The sequence below is a fragment of the Cheilinus undulatus genome, linkage group 8 (genome assembly GCF_018320785.1).
Source record: "Cheilinus undulatus linkage group 8, ASM1832078v1, whole genome shotgun sequence".
In the NCBI taxonomy this organism is placed as follows: Eukaryota; Metazoa; Chordata; class Actinopteri; order Labriformes; family Labridae; genus Cheilinus; species Cheilinus undulatus.
This window is the reverse complement of record NC_054872.1, coordinates 15,540,650-15,559,981: the sequence shown is the minus strand read 5'-3', so window position 1 is coordinate 15,559,981 and position 19,332 is coordinate 15,540,650. Positions and strand designations below refer to the sequence as shown.

Below are 19,332 nucleotides of genomic sequence, written 5' to 3'. Positions count from 1 at the left end.
GACAAGAAACTCAGAGGGTGATTGGATGAACGTTCTGTCTGTCACATCTTTACGGGCCAATCAGAGTAACAAAACACATGACGTTTTAGCTCCAAACCGAGGTGCGCCGCAACCGACAGGTAAACTCCATAGAGACTCCCTGCTGTTCTTTGTTCTTCTTTTAACAAAGAAATGCCATCAAGTTCTGATAAACCCAATGCTTTAGCAGCATCCACCCTAATGTCTTCTGCCATATTTGCACCGGCCTCTTCTCACTGCTTGCATACGTCACGACTCCGCCACACCCAAAATGCCCCTCGATGCTGATTGGTCCTGTCACTTTCTAACCGAGCCCAAACGGCTCAGATGGGAGCTTTGCAAGATGGATTTGCCAGTAAGAAACACGGAAACGGGTGAATCCATCTGCTTTGCAAGGTTAGTGTTATGTTGTGGGCATCAACTCATCATTACAATCTTTGATGAATAATTATGTTTTGGGAGATACCCAGTTAGTCTCAGAGATGTGTTCATTGTAGGACAGCCAAACAATTAAAATTTGAATCCAGATAATCTCAAATTTTCTACAGCACAGTAAATCAGCATTAATCTCCCTTTTGTTGCACTTTGAAAGCTACTAGTTTGCATTTAGTGCAACTGACTTCCTGTTTGAATACATGTCTGCTTTTATTTTAAAAATAAAATATGGAAAAAGGAACTTCTTATAGACTAAATGGGAAATAAGGGAACAGTTAAAAGGTGATTGTCTGATAATGCAAAGTACGGATGACTTTTGACTTGTCTGCTGAACTGTCTGTTTTTAACTGAAATTAGACACTGAGTATCAGTGCTTTCATCACTATCACTTATCACAGGTATCATTAGTATCACTTGCTTTACATCATTGTGACTTCAGGGAGATGTGACAGTAACTTAAAGCTCGAGTATGTAACATTCGATGAGAACCATGTAGATCAACTCTACTACCCCTACCTCCCTGTTCTTCTCCATTTTTGAGCTCAATAGCTCCGCCCCTCTTCTCACATACCTCCACGTGGATGAGCATGTCTGCTGAATCGAATACTGACAGTGGCCAAGCTCTCGTGGAGTGATTTTGCTCCGCTTTTCCACTGAAATCAATGGCAAGAAAACACAATCACAGGCAAGAAAACACTTCATCTCAGCATGAACAAATTCTACATAAGACCAAACACCGCTGGTAACTCCGCCATTGTATCAACTTCTCACTGAGCTGAGAGGCGGAAGCACACCTTCTACAGCAGCCAATAGGAGCGCTCCTTCTGACCTGAGCTGTGATTGGCTGTGAGTGCTAGCCTCCTCATTGGCTGGAGCATCATCCCTTGCTGGTTTTCCTCAAGTGAGAGTGCAGCGCGAGGAGGCGTTGCAGAAGTGTGTTATTCTTGTAGATGGCTTCAATAACAAGACCCTGACGGGTTTTTGTGGGCATACAATACTAAAAATAAATCGCTTACTACAATTTTATCCAAATTGTGCTGAAAAACAATACACTAAAAATGGACCTTGATAAATCCTGACAGCCCTGGTTCATTGACACTATTTACAGTTTTTAACTAAACCAGGCTGAGCTATTTACAATAGAAGGTAAGATATATTCTCTGAGAGATCTACTAACACTTGTTGTTTCTAGCAGCAGTTCACATATCAGGGGTAGACCCTCCAGGGAGTGGCAAACTGAAGTGGGAAGAGACTGGTCAGTTGTTTTGCTTTGACTGCACTGTAGTGTAGTGTATTTCACTTTTTCTAAAAAATGTGACATTACCTGTACAGCAACTGGTTGGAGATCCATGTGCTCATGTTGTTATTGCCATTAAGGATTGTTCATGTTTTACTGTAAAACTTCTCAGTGGCTCAGCAGCAGATTTTAAAAGTATCTGATTACATCTATCTCTCATCAAAGTAATCACAGTTGGCTATTTTTTTTTTTTTTCAAATTCCAGCTATGATAATTGCTACCAGGCTTTAAATTAAACAAATCAGTAAATTTACTACTGTGATCAAAGTAGATTAAAAAGTTATGTAATTCATACTGATTCATGCCAGGCCTACAGGAAAGAGCAGTTTATGTTTACTCTGTCTAATATTGTATTGGTTAAAATACAGAATGATTTATTATTTGCGTTTGTTGAAAAATACACAAAAATTAGGAACTTAAAGAAATAATTGCATGTCAAATTGCAAATGCAATGTGAAAAAAAATATTTTCCCAGATTGTTCAGCCCTAGTATCTACTCAGTACTTAAAGTAAACTTAAAATTAAATATTTTTTCTTTTTTCTTGAGTAGATTTACAAATGCGTACTTTTTCTTGACCAAATTTTAACCAGAGTAACTACACATTTACTTGAGTACAATAGTTGTAAACTCTCTTCCACTTCTGCTACTCTGTACTTTAATGTTAACTTTAAATTAAAAACTTTGATACTTTAGTAGACTTATAGGCCAGCAACTTTACTTCTACTTCAGTCAATTTCAACCAAAGTAACTGAGCTTTTACTTAAATACAATAGTCTTGTACTTTTCCAACTTCAGGTTTAGACACCCGAAGTGGGGGTTGCAGGATGCGTTCAAAAGTTTAAAATAAGTTCAAATGTTATACAGTGTAATGTAAAACATGGAAAAACTTCCTTTTTTTTGTTCTTGTATTTCCTTTTATCCGAATATCAGACATATTGTCTATTTTTAAAGATATATCTTGATATTGTACTTCGTTGGAACCTTTGTTGCCGGAACCTTAATCCCCGTTAGTGTCGTTACCGAGCACTTTATGCTGAAGGACTGTGTAACCACGAGGGTGTAAACAAACCCTTTACGGGCAGCAGTTGGCTGATTTCTGGACTTATCAGGAGCTTTACTGTATTTTTCTTTCCGATGGAGATTTTTGGAAGCACATTTGATGACTCGGTGTTTTCGGAGGTGAGGGACCGAGTCTCTGCTCCTCTGGCTTCATATAACGCCAAATTCTGTGAGCCTGAGGTGAGTGTTTTATCTTTAAACATACATTTTTTTAATAATGCACAGCCTTTATTTATTTATTTATTATTAATTATAAAAAAAGGAGCCACCTTAAGACTCACGACGACCAAACCTCGATTAGAAAGGCACTTTTTTCCTGCTAACATCATCTGCTAGCTCTAGATGATTTGACAGTTTTACACATTAAATATTAGAATAATTTTCATTCAGGTGATGTCGGATTAGTGGAGAAAACCTATTCTCCTCTGAAATCAAAATCACCAGCAGTTTTACGGCTGCCTCAATGAAAATGGTAGATTAGCAGAACATTTTGACTTTACCTGACTTGCATAGAGTACAGAATATATTAATATTACAAAGAAATTAACCAGATAAGGATAGATATTTCCTAATTGGTCGAGGATCTTGTATTTGGTGTTGTATTTAAAAGTAAAGCTACTCAGTATAGGTACTGGTCTACAAATCTACTCAAGTAAAAGTAAAAAAAAGTATTTAATTTCAAGTTTACTTTAAGTACTGAGTAGCTACAGAGAATTTGTAAAGTAAAACAGGATCCTTCTTCATTGGCAAGAACAAGAGATCAGATCTCCAGACAGGTTGATCTGGTTAAGTCACACCTCTATAATAAAGTAAAATACACAGCAAATTTGACAGTGTAACCTAAACTCATATAAAGTCAAATTAACACTCTAAAAGTGTTTGTATTGGTCCAAAATGCAAATAATTAAACTACACTTTTGAAAGTATTAAATATTTCACAATGTGACAGAGCTGCACTAATTCCTGAAAATCTGTGGCACATTTGGTTTCCTCTGGTTATAATAAAGCAGAGTCAACATCAGAGCAAGGCGTTGCATACTGATGACAGATACTCTCTATGTGTCTTTTATGAACATCTAAAGTCACAGTCAGGAACTCAAACTCGGTGGATAACCTCACTCATGGTTCAAATGTGTCTCACATTAAACATAACAATCCACCAGACACATGAGCAAATGAACCTAGCAGGGATCACTGTACAACAGGCAACATCCAAACACAGCAAAACACATAAAAACACCAGATTGCTTTGCCCAAGAGCATGATTTGGATCTTTCCCCACAAATTCACCCAGATTTGAAGTCACAGTGGGCAGAGCTTGGATAAATTTTCTCTTTACAAAGTTGAACTAACACATGTGGACCAACACATTCAAATAAATCCAACACTGAAGTATATTTCACTCAGACTTGGGATAAAATTACACTTTAGGAGTAAAATCAACTCAGAAAAGTTTAACCCTGAGATATCAACACTCCAAGTTTTTGCTGTTTTGAGATGTGATGTGGAATTATTCTCTCTCTATGTGCTCCTGTGTAGTCAACAGTGGTTGACAAAGTACAAGACTAATATTCAAGGAAAAATACTCTGGTTAAAACTAACTTTAGTAGAAGTTAAAGTACGACTTCAAAATGAACTCAAAGAAATAGAAGTACACAATAAAACTACCCAATTACATTAATGAGTAAATGTAATAAGTAACTTTCTACCCCTGATTATAACAAATGATGTCTGTGCTTATTTGTTAATTAAATGTGGCAAAACTTATACCAGCTTGTAGCGGTATAACAAGTGTTTGTTATAGGCATTCATATTTTACAGTCTTTTTTAGTTTATCTATAATTTATACTTGTAAGACCTGAATTTTATAAGAACATAAAATTTGGAGGGAGAACTTTCTAAGAACTTGTTGATTTCAAGCATTTGAGGAGAACATGTATGCACCATGAATGGCAAGAAAAATAAAAACATGCTTTTATTTTACCAAATGTAGATCCTGCAAAAGGATATGACTGAATAAGTCAGCATTGTTATAAATTTAATATAGCTATTACAAACAAGTTTTAAAAAAAGCACAACTGGGGCAAACAACCAGGACTTAAAGCATTGTAATTCTGTTGATTACTCCTTTAAATATAGAAAACATAGTGTAAGTATTAACAGTGAGTGTGGGAGATGATGGTGGTGTTCAGCTTATCTCTGTTGTGTCCCTGCAGTGGTTTTGTAAGAGCTCTGCTCTGGATACAGACGACCCTCTGGAGAAGCAGAAAGTCTTGAAGTTCAGAGGAGACTTGGCTGTGAGGCAAGGAAAGTACCAGGTAAACAGTCAGTCAACATGCCATTTTACACAACTAGAAATTTTTTCTGACATATCATTACTGCTTATGGACCACCTGTAAAAGGCTGCAAGGGGAACTGAAGGGATTGAAGCTCCCAGTAGAGCTGGGCAATTGACTGAAAAATGATCAAAACTGACATTTAGAGCCTCTAACCGACGAAAACCTGCCATGACAACTATTTTACATTTTTACCCTTGTAATCCTCTCTCTACTAATGCACCACCCCCTTAAAACAAACTACTGGCTGTGTAGTCACATGATAGGCAGCCAGGTGTCGCAAGGCATGTAGCCTGCTGGAAACCCAAGAGAAGACGTACTACTCATGTGACATCACCAGTCCGCTAAAACTCAGTCAACTGTCCAACGAGAGTCAGCAGATTTATTTTCTACTTTTTATACAACAGCTGCTGAAAATGCTCTAGGAACTGCACAGTGCCATATCCACCCAGTCTATTCAATGGCCATGTCTGGCCTATGTATTTGAAACACAAGAACATCAGTTTCATTTCAGCTGATGTGTATTTTGATTCCAGTTGTTTCAGTAAATGGTTAATCCCTTCATGTTCCTTTCAGTTATTCGTTTTAAAATTCTAAAAATATTTAAAGAACAAACAGAGTCGGAGGATACGATGGAATAATTGTTCATTAATTATATTTGAGGTAAAACGTCCAATTAATCGTGATTTTGATTTTTGCCATAATCATCCAGCCCTACTCCCAGTACATTTTATCAATGAGTTTGTCTTTGGTATTGTGATGCAGATTTGTAGTCATGTGTCAGTATTTTTATGGGGGACTGTCATTGAAATAATAAAATACAGGAGATTGGGTGCAGGTAGCTGAGTAGTTATGAGCGAGTGCTCCATACACAGATCATATTTCAGATGGACTGCTTTGATTTTAATCCTGAGACCTTTGAGATGACAGCACAAAGCTGTATTTATGCTTTTTTTAAATAAAAAATAATTTAAGTTGTTTCATCTATACATTTACTGGATTCATCCCACAACTTCAAAATTATTTTGGCTGTGGAAGTAATATTGGCAATTATCTATAACTTTCAAGGCTAACATGTTTTCTTTGTATCATTTAGACCAGTGTTTTCCAAACTTTCTTACCGGTGACCCACTTTTTTGAAGATACAAGCCATCACGACCCAACAACTTTGTTTTCTGTGCATTATTGTTTAACAAGTCTGCCCTCAGTGCAGTCCTCGGCTGGTTGGTGGCGCTAATGGTCTGTGTTAGCTTGAATACTTTTAATTCTGGACTCAATCTGGTCCTGATATGGCACTTTCCATTTTATAAGCCTGAAAAGGGCCACTTTACCTCCATCACATAGGCTTTCTTTGAATGCTTGGCCCCTTGGGAACAGTGAGTTTCACTTGTATTAGCCAAGCATCCATAACTGTGACTGTAGCTCTGCTGGCATCCAGTGGCTGGTAGAGCCTTATTTTTTGTTTTATTATGGAGTGTTATAGGGTAGTGCACCCCTATGTAGCAATGTGTACTGCAGACATAAATGTCCCATTAAACACTGTAGTAAAGGAATTCTGACAACTCATTTGACCACCAAAGCAATCTCCCGCAACCCACCTTTGGGTCCCAACCAAGACTTTGGGAGACTTTGGGTGATTCAGACAACCCCCCTTTTTCTGCTCATCCCTGTTAGATGTTAAACAGCCTTGTTGTGCTTCTGTTCTTTTGTTATCCATACAGGAAGCTTTGGATGCGTACAGCAGCTGTCTAGACTGGATTGCTGACAACAACCTGACCATCAGACGAGACGTGCTGGAGGGAATGGCCCGATGCTGCACCAAACTGAGACAGGGAGACAGAGCACTGGAATATGCTGACTTACTGGTGATTTTTTTCTGCCAGGTCCTCTTGAAGGTTTCCTATTTAGAGCAGTGCCCTATACAGTTATCCATTACCACAATAATCTTTGTATCATCCTTTACATGTTTCTTCAGTTGAACAAATATCTGAAATAATCACTATATTTGCTGTTTTGTTTAAATACATTAAAACAATCTAATTTCATCCATAGGGTAACTTATAAAACTTCATTTACATTTTCTTTTTGATCTAGCCTAATAAACAAGTGTATTCTTGCTCATATGTGCCCTACAAAGCTCAGAGTAGCAACTGGGGCTTACAATCTTGTTCAAATTGTCCAGTCATGTGGCTTCTTAATATGGGCAGTTTCTACTTTCTTCAGCCTTGAATTTTCCTTTTCCATTGGCACAAAAATGCCCCACTCTTGACTATTTTCAATCTGTGTAATTAAAAAGCAAAACTGTTATTTGAATGTTATTTGAGATAGAGAAAGCATCTAAAATCTGCTAAATGACATTAATATGTCAGTCTTGAAGTGTACGTGATCTTTCCTCAGAGCAAAGAAGCCTCCAACACGTGTCACCTGACCAGCCTCCTGCTACTAAAGGTCAGCATCATTCAGAACATGCATACAAACACTTTTCTCACCACTTGTTGCTCTACAGTCATTCTTTTGAAATCTACATGAGTTATAACTGAACAAAAGTCTAAACTTGTACCACAGGTCAGTATCTATCAGCAGTTCGGATACTTGGGATCAAAGACTTTGTCTCTGCAGCAGCTGTGCAGCCTGCTGCCCTTTAACCCCTGGCACTGGAACAACCTGGGACAGACGTGTCTGCAGCTGCTGGAGAGAGACACAACCACAGGTAAGATGGTCTTCATTTGGGTCCCATCACTAACCTGATAATTTCTAAAAAGTCATTCTGGTAAATTTAATATTATGAATGAAATCTTTTAACTCATACTTCCACAAAAGGAACAAATTTGACATTTTAGAATCTCTAGAAAAGAGTTGGATCCCTGAAGTACTTGGATAATGTAAATCAACTGCCCTCAAAGTCTGCCGGTTTTTCTTTTCTAGGATTGTACTGCCCAAAGAAGAGTGAATCAGCAGAGGAGCAGAATCACACGGGTACTGAGGAGGAGCAGGAGGAGGCAGAGCTCAACGTGGACAAAATCTGGCTGAAAGCTTGCATGTGTTTCATCAGGACCAGGTAGAGAGATTACTATCACATGCAACAACAAATCAACCACGTTTCGTTACGTTTAGCATAACTCATGAGATCTAAGTGTGTCTTTGTCTCTGTCAGACTCCTGCTGAGGATCCTTCGGCAGCAGCAGTCCTCCTTTGTGCTGCAGCGCACTGAAAACACTTTACAGACGACAGATGAAGCCTTACAGCGTCTCAATCCCAAAGAAATGACCCTGCAGGCTCTCTCTGAGGTGAGGACCACTCCTTTTTCTAAATGCACACATGCCAGGGTTTTATACAGAGTGACAGCTGATGGATTGTTTTCCACACGGTTAGCCTCTGTGTCTGATTTCTCAGGTCATGTCAGACGACTTGATCCCAGAGAAGATGAGGGAGGATTACCAGGATGGGGAGAGCCTGCTCAGCGTGCGCTTGCAGACCTTCAGAGAGCGCTGGTGGAATAAGGTCTTACTGACTGGGGTGCTCGAGAGTGACGGCTGTAAAAATCAGACACAGCTGAATGCAAAGTCCTGACACTCCAGCGATGCCTGTTTACAAAATGACGGAGAAGCCACAAGACTGTATGAACTGAAAGCCAGGTCCGACTCATGAAACAGAGTTGTTTTACTCAGTTTGACTGACACAATAAATCCCCATACATGTGTTTATAAACATTTCACAAATACAGAATGAATGGTAACTATTAATGTGTTTACTATTAATGTGTTTCATAAATTAAAAAAATAAAGACAGTCTTTAATTGTGATTGAATTCTTAATGTTCAACTTTAGAGCTAATGTAAATTATTTAAATATCACGAGTACAGACCCATTAATTTTTCATCCACCTCTCGTCATGTCTATTGGGGGAAGAAAGCCAGGACAGTGCCCTCCTGGCTGACCTCAGTGTTCCCCCCTGACAAATATTATCTAAAGATCTAGCATTAACTTTAATTTATACAGCCAATGGTTCTGTATGCTCTGCTCACTTCATGACTGAATAGAAAAAAATACTTGTCACAAAATTTTCTGCTGCTCAGCTCAAACCCAAGAATATCATAATTTACTCCCACTACACAGCGATACAAATTCTGCCCCCTGCTGGCCCACTGTTGGAACACACAGAGTTTTGTTTTTATATGCAATCATTTCAGGTCATAATTATTGCAACAGCCTTATTATTCATCTCAACAAAAAACAAATGATGGACACCATACTAAACAGACCTCTAACCAGAACCAAGAAGAATGATTGCATTTATGCTTCATGAATCCAATCCAATAACCCCCTCAGACCTTCTCTTTATGAGCCCTTGTTGTTAAAAATGTTTTGTCTAAATAGAAATTATCCAGACATGGTATCAGCTAATTTTTTATCCACTTGGCTCCTTTCTTGTTCAAAGAAAACTGCACAGTTACAGTCTTTTAAGCATTACCAAATCCTGTTTCACAGTGTTTTAAAGTAGATCTCACTCTCTTTGTCCACAGGGGGGCGCCAACATCCACACAAGAGCCTTATGGCTGCTTAAATCCGGTTATAAGAAATCTTTCTGGTCAAAAATTTCATCAGGACAAAATCCTGTTCTTTTTTACAGCCCCAATGTGTACCTCATCAACTTTTTCAACAAAGCAAACAACATTCTGGGGCAAAATATATCTTTTATAATTTCTAAAAATATCAGCTCTTTTAATAAGGCCTTAGTGTTTAAATATTTGACAGTATTGTTATTTCCCCTTGTATCCCAGTCTGAATGCAGCTCTCTGCTTGGGTCAGGATAATTCCTTTATTTCCCAATCAGTTATGCTAAATCTGAACCACACAAACCTTGGATTTCACTTTAAAAAATGCATAAAACTTTAAAAGAAAGCACCTTTAAATAATCTTTATAAGTTGTCTATAAACAAGAAGGTTTAAAAACTTTTTATTCCAAATGGAAGACTTTTTTCTTTCAGTCTTCCTTTGATCCTCTGCTGGGATTTGATGTTGACTTTTTTGGTGTCAGAGTTATCCTGATCCAACTGAGAAGTTTTGAACAACAAGAACAGGAGGTTTTGTCTGTTTTAAACCCAGGATCAGATTAACTTCAGATCTGACAAACGTGATTTACTTTTAAAGAACTGTAAAGATAAGATAAGATATTCCTTTTAGTAGTCCCACAAGGGAAAATTCTAAATTTACAGCAGCAAGACTGGTGTAAACAAAGCACACAGGAGAGTAAATAGAGCATTAAATAAGTACAGTGAATAATACAAAATAGTAAATATAAAAATGTAACTAACAAAGCAAAAAAATACAAACAGTAGGCTATATACACATATACATACACAATGTTGTGGAGCCTAACAGCCACAGGAAAGACCTAAGATACCTCTCCTTCACACACTTCGGGTGTATGATCCTGTCACTAATGGAGCTCCTTCCTGCATTTTTAGATGTATTTTATAGATACTGATTCATCATGACTATTTAAATAGTGCAGCTCAATCTTTCAATCATGGATTGAAAACATATTTAACGTTTTGGTCAAACACAGGCATCCTTAAAAGACCAAGGAGAGGTAACATTATACAGCTGTGTGACACCGAGCTCAACAAAAGGAGGATTTAGAAAATTGTAGCCCTTTTATTTTACGGCTGCATGTAAGCAGGAAAGCAAAGTCCATCTTGTGTTTTTTCAAACATTACTAAATCTATTTCCCTGGTTTAAGATGTGGTTTTTTTTTTCTGTCGTTTTGTTTTAATTCATCACTCTCAACTATGTGTTGTTTTTAATAGTGGCCTGCTAATGGACTGCAGATGTAGAATAGCTTTAAGCCTATTTTGTATAATCCATCAAACCATAACATTTGTTTAGAATACATAGTCCTTTTATAAGTAAAATTAATTAAATTATATCAAATCTTTGTATACTGATTTTAAAAGATGTGCTAGACTCAGAGAAAGTTCTTCAAAGTGACAGAGGACTTGGTGTACCTGACTATGAAAAAGAGGCTGCTGGATGCAAAGTTGTTTTTAAAGATTAGTCATAGTACGACACATTTTGTTATACTTTCAACTGATTTGATTCGAAGAAGATTCGCACTGTTAAAAAATCCTTATCTTTACATAATCGTTAAATCTTGAAATAGTGACATCATTTAAGACCTCTGAGTGTTCATTGAATGAAAGACCAAATAGGCTAAGTTTACAAAGACTTAAACAGAGGCTTGGTGGGGTTTGTTGATGTCCAATTGCACAGGATGCAGCATCGCTGAAGACAGGAGTTCTGATCTATGAAATGGATGAAAACAAGAAATAAATATTACAGAGCTGTAGAGACTATCAAATCAAAACCTGCACTAAAATATCTACAATTTATCACATATCTAAGAATTCTTGGGTTAAGAAAGCATTCATCAAATTTTAAGGCACCTCTGAATACTGACAGTCCTGGCTACATGACAGTACAAGGTGACCAACAAAGAGTGAGTTACTAGCTGTGGGTCTAAAGGAAGAACACCATCCAGGCTGCTAAGGTGACCAACTAACCACAGGACACACACCCAGGCTTGATAAACCTGTGGTGGGACTGCCTCAGCGGAGGGTGTCTTGTGATGAATGTCCCAAATACCCTGTGATGCTGAGGTACACAACTGATGATGTGTCTTTGTGGTTGCAATTTTACCCGGCAGCAATTTCCAAATAACTCCCAGGAGAAATAGTTGCAGAATTAAGAGTTCAATTATTGCACCTGTTGCTGGCATGGTTACAAGCTCCACATGGTGAAACAGATGCTATCCAAAGGACAACACAACTACACATTGTGGACTTTGCTGAACATAACAGACATCATTTCACAGGAAGAAACATTTTGCTCCGCTGTTAGACCCCAAAACAGACTGTGTCTTGCATAGAAATGCCACATCAAACCAGATTTTACTTTTAATTTGCATACTGAGACTGCTGCGTGACAACAGCTCAGCCTCAGCTGTGTTGGAGAGGTACCAGAGCCCTCTTGGATTGACACTGGAGTCAAGCAGGGCTGTATAATTACTCCACTGCTGTTCTCCATCTTCATTGTATCTGTTCTCTATCTCATGGATCAGCACATTCCCTGAAGGAGTCAAAATTGTGAACAGGTGCAGGACTAAAGCAGATCCACTGTTGTCTCCATCACAGAGTTACAATAAGCCAACACATGCTTGTGTCCCATTCAGAGAGGATCTGCAGTGCACCCACGATGCTTTTGCCAAGACACTGATGTAGTTTGATCTGGCTCTTAAAATTAAAACATCCTCATCAGCCACCATTAAACCCCGCACTAAACATCCAGCCTAACTATTGCAGTCAACAAGATCCATGCAGAAAAGGTGGAACACTTTATTCATTTACAGTAAAGAGAGATCAACCATGACAAAGCAGTGACAGTGACATTGTTTTTGACAGCCATAACCTTCAGGCCAGAACAAAGCAGTAGTTAATGCAAACCCAACTGTATGGATCAGAAACCTGGATCATCAGAGATGCCTCAGAAAAAAAAGCCTTAAAATTAGTTTTAGTATTAGAAGATGTACACCAGGATATCAACAGAGTAGGTGCAAAGACAACATACAAGAAAACATCGAAATGAACATCACAAAGTGCCACATGGTCCTTCAAACATGGGAGAGTAACGCAACCAAGAGAGCATCTCTGAGAAGGTGCTGCTCTGCATTGAAACTCTGTTGTGCTGCAGAAGACAAATACAGAGTGAAGAGGGATCCTCCCCCAACAATGCCCGAACTAAAACCCACCTCAGCCATACCACTCCCTCCTGCCCTCACTGCACTCAGGTATTTGGCTCAAGAATCAAGAACCCCTTCACCCACTTGAGGATGCTCCCAAGGCCCAAGAACCCAAGTGACTGCTGATGGTTACGGTCAATCACCAGGTAAGTTAAATACTAAAGACAACAGTAATTCATAAATTAATGTTAAGGATTCATAGAGCCGTTTGTGATACACTCTTGCTCCCAGTAGACAAAAGAGAGAGCCAACATATTCCTTTTAATTTGTCAAAATACAGAATGATCACAACATAAACACAACTGCACATTCATCTTACCCAGGATTTCACTCTCTGTCTTTTCTTCCATTTTTTTTTTTTTTTTTAATGCCAGGGCAATCGGCTGAGGATTTCGATCATCCTCTATTTTTGTTTTTCTTCTGAAGTCAGTTGTAAATAAAATATGGTTATCATAGCATGAGTTAATGATTGTTACAGAAGGGGCTGAGCTGTACTGTAGGTTGTTGTATACAATGGCTGCTGCCAGGGTAGTGATAAGCTTGGATGAAGCTGTAGAAAAGCAGCACTGGAGCTACATATGTCGACCACCTCCTTTGCCTCGTTGTCTTTAATCCCAGAGATGATTCTGTCCAAGCAGGAAAAATGCAAGGAAAAAATTCAACACAGATAAATGACCCTCATGGACCATAGCCAAGCCTTCAACTCTAAAGTGTCAAGGACCGTCCAATGTAAGATGCACTTCTATTACCTGTTTTTGATGTTAACAGTCAGCTGTGTATATTGGTGTTAGTATAGATTGCAGATACATGTGCTGACATTACAAGTGAACCTGCCACTATCACACACTACGTGTGACCTGATACTACTGAAAATCTTCCCCTCCAATTATTGTGGATTGTCAGTGCCACCATCACTGCTCAAAATGTGCTGGGATATGTAGTGACAGAAAAGACTATTGGTGGCTTTTTTAGCAGCTTCCCTCCTTCATTCAGTCATAATCCTGAATTTAAAGAAAACAGTAATGTACTGTTATGGAGTGCTGGTGTAACTGAAAAAAGACCTCATTTAAGACAAGTGATGAGTGGAGCTGAGATGAGACAACATGACTTGCATGCTGTTGGTCTTGGCCTCAATACTATCACCATAGGCTGAGATACTACTCAGATACTACAGCATCAGCTGACAGGGTTACCAATGACACATGGTTGAAACAGATGTTACTAAATGATTTTTTTTGTTTTTTTGTTTACTCAGGACTCTTTGAGTCTTTGATGACTGAGTAGTGTTGAACCTAGAACCTCCTGGTACCCTATGTTTAAAAAAATACAGCAAACAAAACACTGAAGCAATCTCTGGTAGCTGATGTGAAGTGCCTGAACTGGTACCTCTCCAGCTGATAAAGCACGCTCTGGGTTCCTTTGAAGTGAATAAAACCTCATTAAGTGCCCCCTCACATGACTATCAAATGTAATACAATGTGATTAAGTGACCTCCCAGGTGCCCTTATAATTAAATTCATATTCAGCACACTGCTGTGTTTGGTATTTATAAAACCACAGTCTATTCTCATTTTAGTGCCCAAGTGTTGAGTGTCTGATAGAGTAACTGCCGTACCAGGACACATAACAGAATCATTATCGACCAATACATTCTGATAATGGAAGGGTTCAAACAAGGTAAAATTTCAGCATCAATGTCACAAAACCAGTTACTGAGGCAACGAGAAAGAGTTTGTGGAATACAGTCAGTCTCTAAATTTATCCTAACATCTGTGGACAGTAAAGAAAAGCACATATTTTCTGAATAAATTGGTTAAAATAAAAATAAAAAATCATTGCAAACAAAAAGTTTTGTTAGTTACTTTTAATACTCTGGAAAATCTTTAACAGCAAACAAAATTCCTCATGTGGTTTCTATGTTACATTAGACTCAACGGGATGTTATTAGTAGTACTTATGTTTTCAAGAATTGCATAAACATTAACCACAATTGGTGTTCACAGCCAAAAAAAGTTAAGTCACACTGTATATTATACATAGGTGGATTTTACTTGTTAGGTACATGGCATTCCCATGATGCTGATATATCATAAATTGTATGGAAACATCTGGGTAAGTTTTCAGGAATGGTGCAACATGTACTCAATCCAGCTTTTTAAATTTGAATTGTACCTTTACATTCTACAGCAGTAACATGGTTAACATATTGAGGAGCAGATCCACTAGGATTTTTTACAACTCGTTAATAGCAAGGACTTTGGTGGAGAAATGTGCCTGCAAATAGCTCCTCTTTTCTTTTTTTTATGCTTTTCTTTTTTTTTTTTAGTGTGTACCATAACCCATATATACAATTTTATATATACATTTCTTACATTATTGCAATGGGTAGACAAATCCAAAAAATGTTTACATTCTAGCTCCTCTTTTTCAACTAACCCACTAAAATATTAGCACTGATTAGATGCTGACACAAAACCGCCCCCAAATTTTACCAGCCCAGCTCATTTAGTGCATGTTTCTCACATGCAAAGTGGCACATGAGAGGCGGTGCGCTGAGATCCCCAACACCACAATGACAGAGTGAGACAGAAAAAGAAAATTCTAAATCTTCAGACCAAGACTGGAGACATGCAGCAAAACACTTAATAACACAAAACAATTATTGGTATGTGCGATTCAGGGACTGGAAAAGGAAAAATACAGCACATACACAGATCTGTGCCTCTGCTGTTGTTACTAAATCACATAAAATACATTACTATCAAACAAAGTAGGTTCAGAAATTAGTCAGTGGTCAGTTAAAGGTGAAAGAAACTATTCCGTATGGTGTTAATCATCCTGCTGCTACATCTATTTTTTGTTCCAATTGATTTATTTGAACATTCAAGTTTTCTTTTTATGTGAGAATTAACAGCAGCCCAGAAAGACAGAGTACAAACTTCACACCCAGCATTTACACAGATGTGGTTTTAGATTTGAATCAACAGAGGAGACATTTATTTGTTGGAGAGGATGAGATGGAGGACAATGATGCGCGGATATTACCGACCATTGTGCACATCCCAGCTGTTTATACAATGCAGCAGCAGTCTGTTATAAGGCATGACAGTGTTCTTTACAGGTAAATCAAATGATTTTAGGGCCGATGTTGTGTTTATTTTCACCAAATCGCCAGGTGTAATGACAATTCCTCACTATCCATATGCACTTGTTCTCTCCCTTTCAAAAGAATAATCCAAGAAAACAAGAAAAATAACAGGGAAACATCTGTCTATCCTGTTCCTGTTCTATCTAACAGCAGAATGAAATTTCTTGGACAAGTTTTGTTCAAGAAATCAAAACATCTCAACATGCAGCATGCGTGCTCTGCAGTGAAGTCCTGTCATTGTTAAGAAGCAAACATTTAACAGTCAAACAGGTGTGTTAACAGATAACTAACTATATCAAATACAGATAAATTTCCTCTAATGTAAAGCGTAAAGAAGAAAGCCTGTCTGTAAACTTTCTCTATGAGCTGATTTATTTAAAGGTGTCCAATATTAACGCGTGCAGCTTCAATGTTTGATCACCTACTTCAAAATAAATGACATCTCGCCACTTCTCCGCTAATATTTCTGCTCACTTTCACTTTGAATGTTTTTTTTCCAAACAAAATAAATTATCTCTTTCTGATAGGAGATGAGAGGCACACATTGCAGCAGAGTCAGATGTTTGGCTTAAGCATATGTTTTATTCTAAAGTGGCCTGGTTCTACAGCGCATTGTTGTTAATAAAAGATAATTTTGGGATACTAAGTGAGGACTGCCTGAGATGGAAAGAGGAGAAAGGAGAGAGAGATTAGTGCAGATAAAACCTGGATATATATGGTGTTATTTTGCACCATTTTTAGTGCCTCTTGCAGTTAACAAGCAATTTTATGCTGAATTTTGAATGCTCTCCCCCATTCCTCATTTACATACATTTTGTATGTAGTTAGCATGTATTTCTCCTTTGCATGTGCTCTGTGGATCTGGTGCAGCCATTTTTGGAGCTAAATAAAGTGCAAAAAGGCACACTATTCTTTAGTGGACCTGCCCTTTAGTATCCAAATATCCGTCATTGATTGTGAAAAAAGAATTAAGAGCTTTTTGTTTTATAGATAAAGTATCTTTTCATATAAACACCACATAAATACAAAAACAACTGTTTTAAAACTAAAGTACAGATTTGATAACTTTTAATTTTTTGGGGATAAAGCAGTTTTCACCATTTCATATTGTATATAAAGTAAAACAGACATAAAATTCTTGTGTGTTGATACCTGCAGTACCTGCCTTTAGACTTTTGTCTCCAGCATGTAAAAGCTAACTGTCGTACTTCATCCTCAGTTGGTCTTCAAACTTGCGCTCTAGCTCTAGTTTTGGTTATGACCTGCTCCTCTGAGGCCTACTGAGTGTTTCTCATTCAGGCTTTTGCTCCTTCCTAACCTTGGATTTGTGCTGTTGGGGAACGACCTCCAGCCCATTGGTGCACTTGTGTTTTGTCCATGCCTGAAGGTGAAGTTGAAGGAGTTCTGGCGAGCTACAGGTCTGGGTCCTGCAGTGGGACTCAAGGGCATCCAGTCAAATCTGGTAGGGGCCTGATCATGTCTCCATGTTCCTTGAGATGTTGCAGGAGGAGAAAAGACCTTCGGCTGATCAGGTACAAAGTCCTTGTTTGGTTTAAAGTTCAATGAGAAGTTCCAGTGTCGTCTTTGTGTGCTCACACCTGCAGAAATTCTTCCCGAAGGTTGAGCTGATCCATCTCTGTTCCTCTGCTGAAAGAAAAGACCTCCAGTACCAACATTAGGATGCTTCAGGTTTGAAAACGTCTCCAGAGTCGACTGATACAGAGCAGTCTTTTTCTGAGGAGATCCAAGTGCCTGAGAAGCCGTCTGCGGTGGGCTTGACTCTTGAACCTTTGCATTTCTCTCAGCTGCAGTGGAAATGATAAGGTTGTTCAGCTTGGACTGGACATTAGTAACCTTGGTCTGAATCTTGTCAGGATTTTTTTTCAGAGGTTTAACATTTGTTTGTGCATCATGAACGGTGCAGTCAGCTGCTTCCCTTTGCTTTGCCTTTTCTACTTGTGCACTCTGTGGAGGCTGCACCATAGGTCTTAGGTCCAGTTGTGGGAGGTTATCATGCATTTGCACACCAGGGCCTCCTTTGGGTACAGGCTGGGTGCCACCTTTGCTGCGCTCTAATTCTGTGATTTCAGATAAAATAGGCATCTTTGGTTTTGCCTCTGTGCTCTTAGCCTCCTCAGTCAAACCCTTGTTGCACAGTCCTTTGACTGGATTTTCTTTGGACTTGATGGCATTAGGGTTTTTTCCCTGAGCTGAATGTAAAGTGGTGTGAAGTGGGAGAGTGCCCGGTAGGGGGATATAATTTATGAAGCCAGGGACGGGTTTAGAGCTGGAGTACAGACGGTGGAATTCTTGATGGAAACCATCAGCTATGCTGCCCGTCAGAAGAACAACAAGACAGCGATGAACATGCCAGGAGAGCCAGGAGAAACTGTGGAAACAAAGCAAAAAATATCATTATGCATTTTCACTATGTTAAGCCTTCTGGTGTCCATTTGCAGTAAATGTATAGTCTGGGCTGTACTGACAAGTGATTTATAAGCAGGCTTTGGTGCAACAGATAAAATGTCCTGTGTTGACAATAACAAACAGGCAGAACTTTATGCTGATGACAAACCAGCTCCCATTGGTTATAGTCTTAGGATTTATTTGTCTCTATCAACAGATATCAGCATAGAAGTACAGCTAAAAATCCAGAGTCAATCAAAAACTTAAATTTGAGCTTCAAATCTGTTTGAAACTGTAAATAAAGCCAATCAGTAGTCAGAGTCCCTCATTAGCTAAAAAAAAAACATTAGGAAGGATTGCACCATACTAAATTAAAAAAAAAAAAAAAAATATTTTTGTTTTCTCTTAAAGAGAGACCTTACAAAGCTTGACTTGCTGCTTGACTTGTTTTTTCCAAATTTGTATGATGATGTTCCCCTTAATTCTGAAAAAAAAATCCTAACAAATCAAATTAGATATTTTTTTAAGGAGTCTGGCTGCAGACTGTGCATCCCTGAGGGCCACAATCACAGACCGATCATCTGAGACACCATAAACAGTGCTTAAAAAATTTATTAGACCACCACCCAAAGTAAGGTTTATGCCACAGCTGCCATAAATTAACAACACTGGTAAAAATTGGTAAAACCAAAATCATTTTTTATGTTTCTGCAATGGTTGATACAACAATATGTAGAAGTTCTTTAACCAAAATGATATTTTTAATGCTAAAATATAATTATTATTGTTATCCATGAATTTTCAAATTTATGGATTTACAAAAAAACTGAAAAAA

At 38.2% G+C, this 19,332-nt stretch overlaps 1 protein-coding gene across 1 annotated transcript; it reads left to right on the top strand.

Annotated features, from left to right (window-relative positions):
• The first annotated feature begins 2,784 nt into the window (after positions 1-2,784).
• On the top strand, positions 2,785-8,942 carry zgc:101716 (uncharacterized protein LOC492784 homolog). The gene is made up of 8 exons (XM_041793886.1): positions 2,785-2,990; positions 5,027-5,128; positions 6,868-7,011; positions 7,544-7,594; positions 7,712-7,856; positions 8,072-8,204; positions 8,301-8,433; positions 8,540-8,942. Exons 1-8 carry the CDS (start codon positions 2,886-2,888, stop codon positions 8,714-8,716), a joined length of 990 nt encoding a protein of 329 aa, XP_041649820.1. The 5' UTR covers positions 2,785-2,885; the 3' UTR covers positions 8,717-8,942.
• Positions 8,943-19,332: the final 10,390 nt, after the last annotated feature.

Bases quoted from the DNA above. Each gene is read 5' to 3' on its own strand.
- zgc:101716 (XM_041793886.1), top strand. From the start codon at position 2,886: ATGGAGATTTTTGGAAGCACATTTGATGACTCGGTGTTTTCGGAGGTG. The intron at 2,991-5,026 runs GTGAGTGTTTTA...GTGTCCCTGCAG, and splicing joins CCAAATTCTGTGAGCCTGAG to TGGTTTTGTAAGAGCTCTGC. The intron at 8,434-8,539 runs GTGAGGACCACT...CTGATTTCTCAG, and splicing joins CCCTGCAGGCTCTCTCTGAG to GTCATGTCAGACGACTTGAT.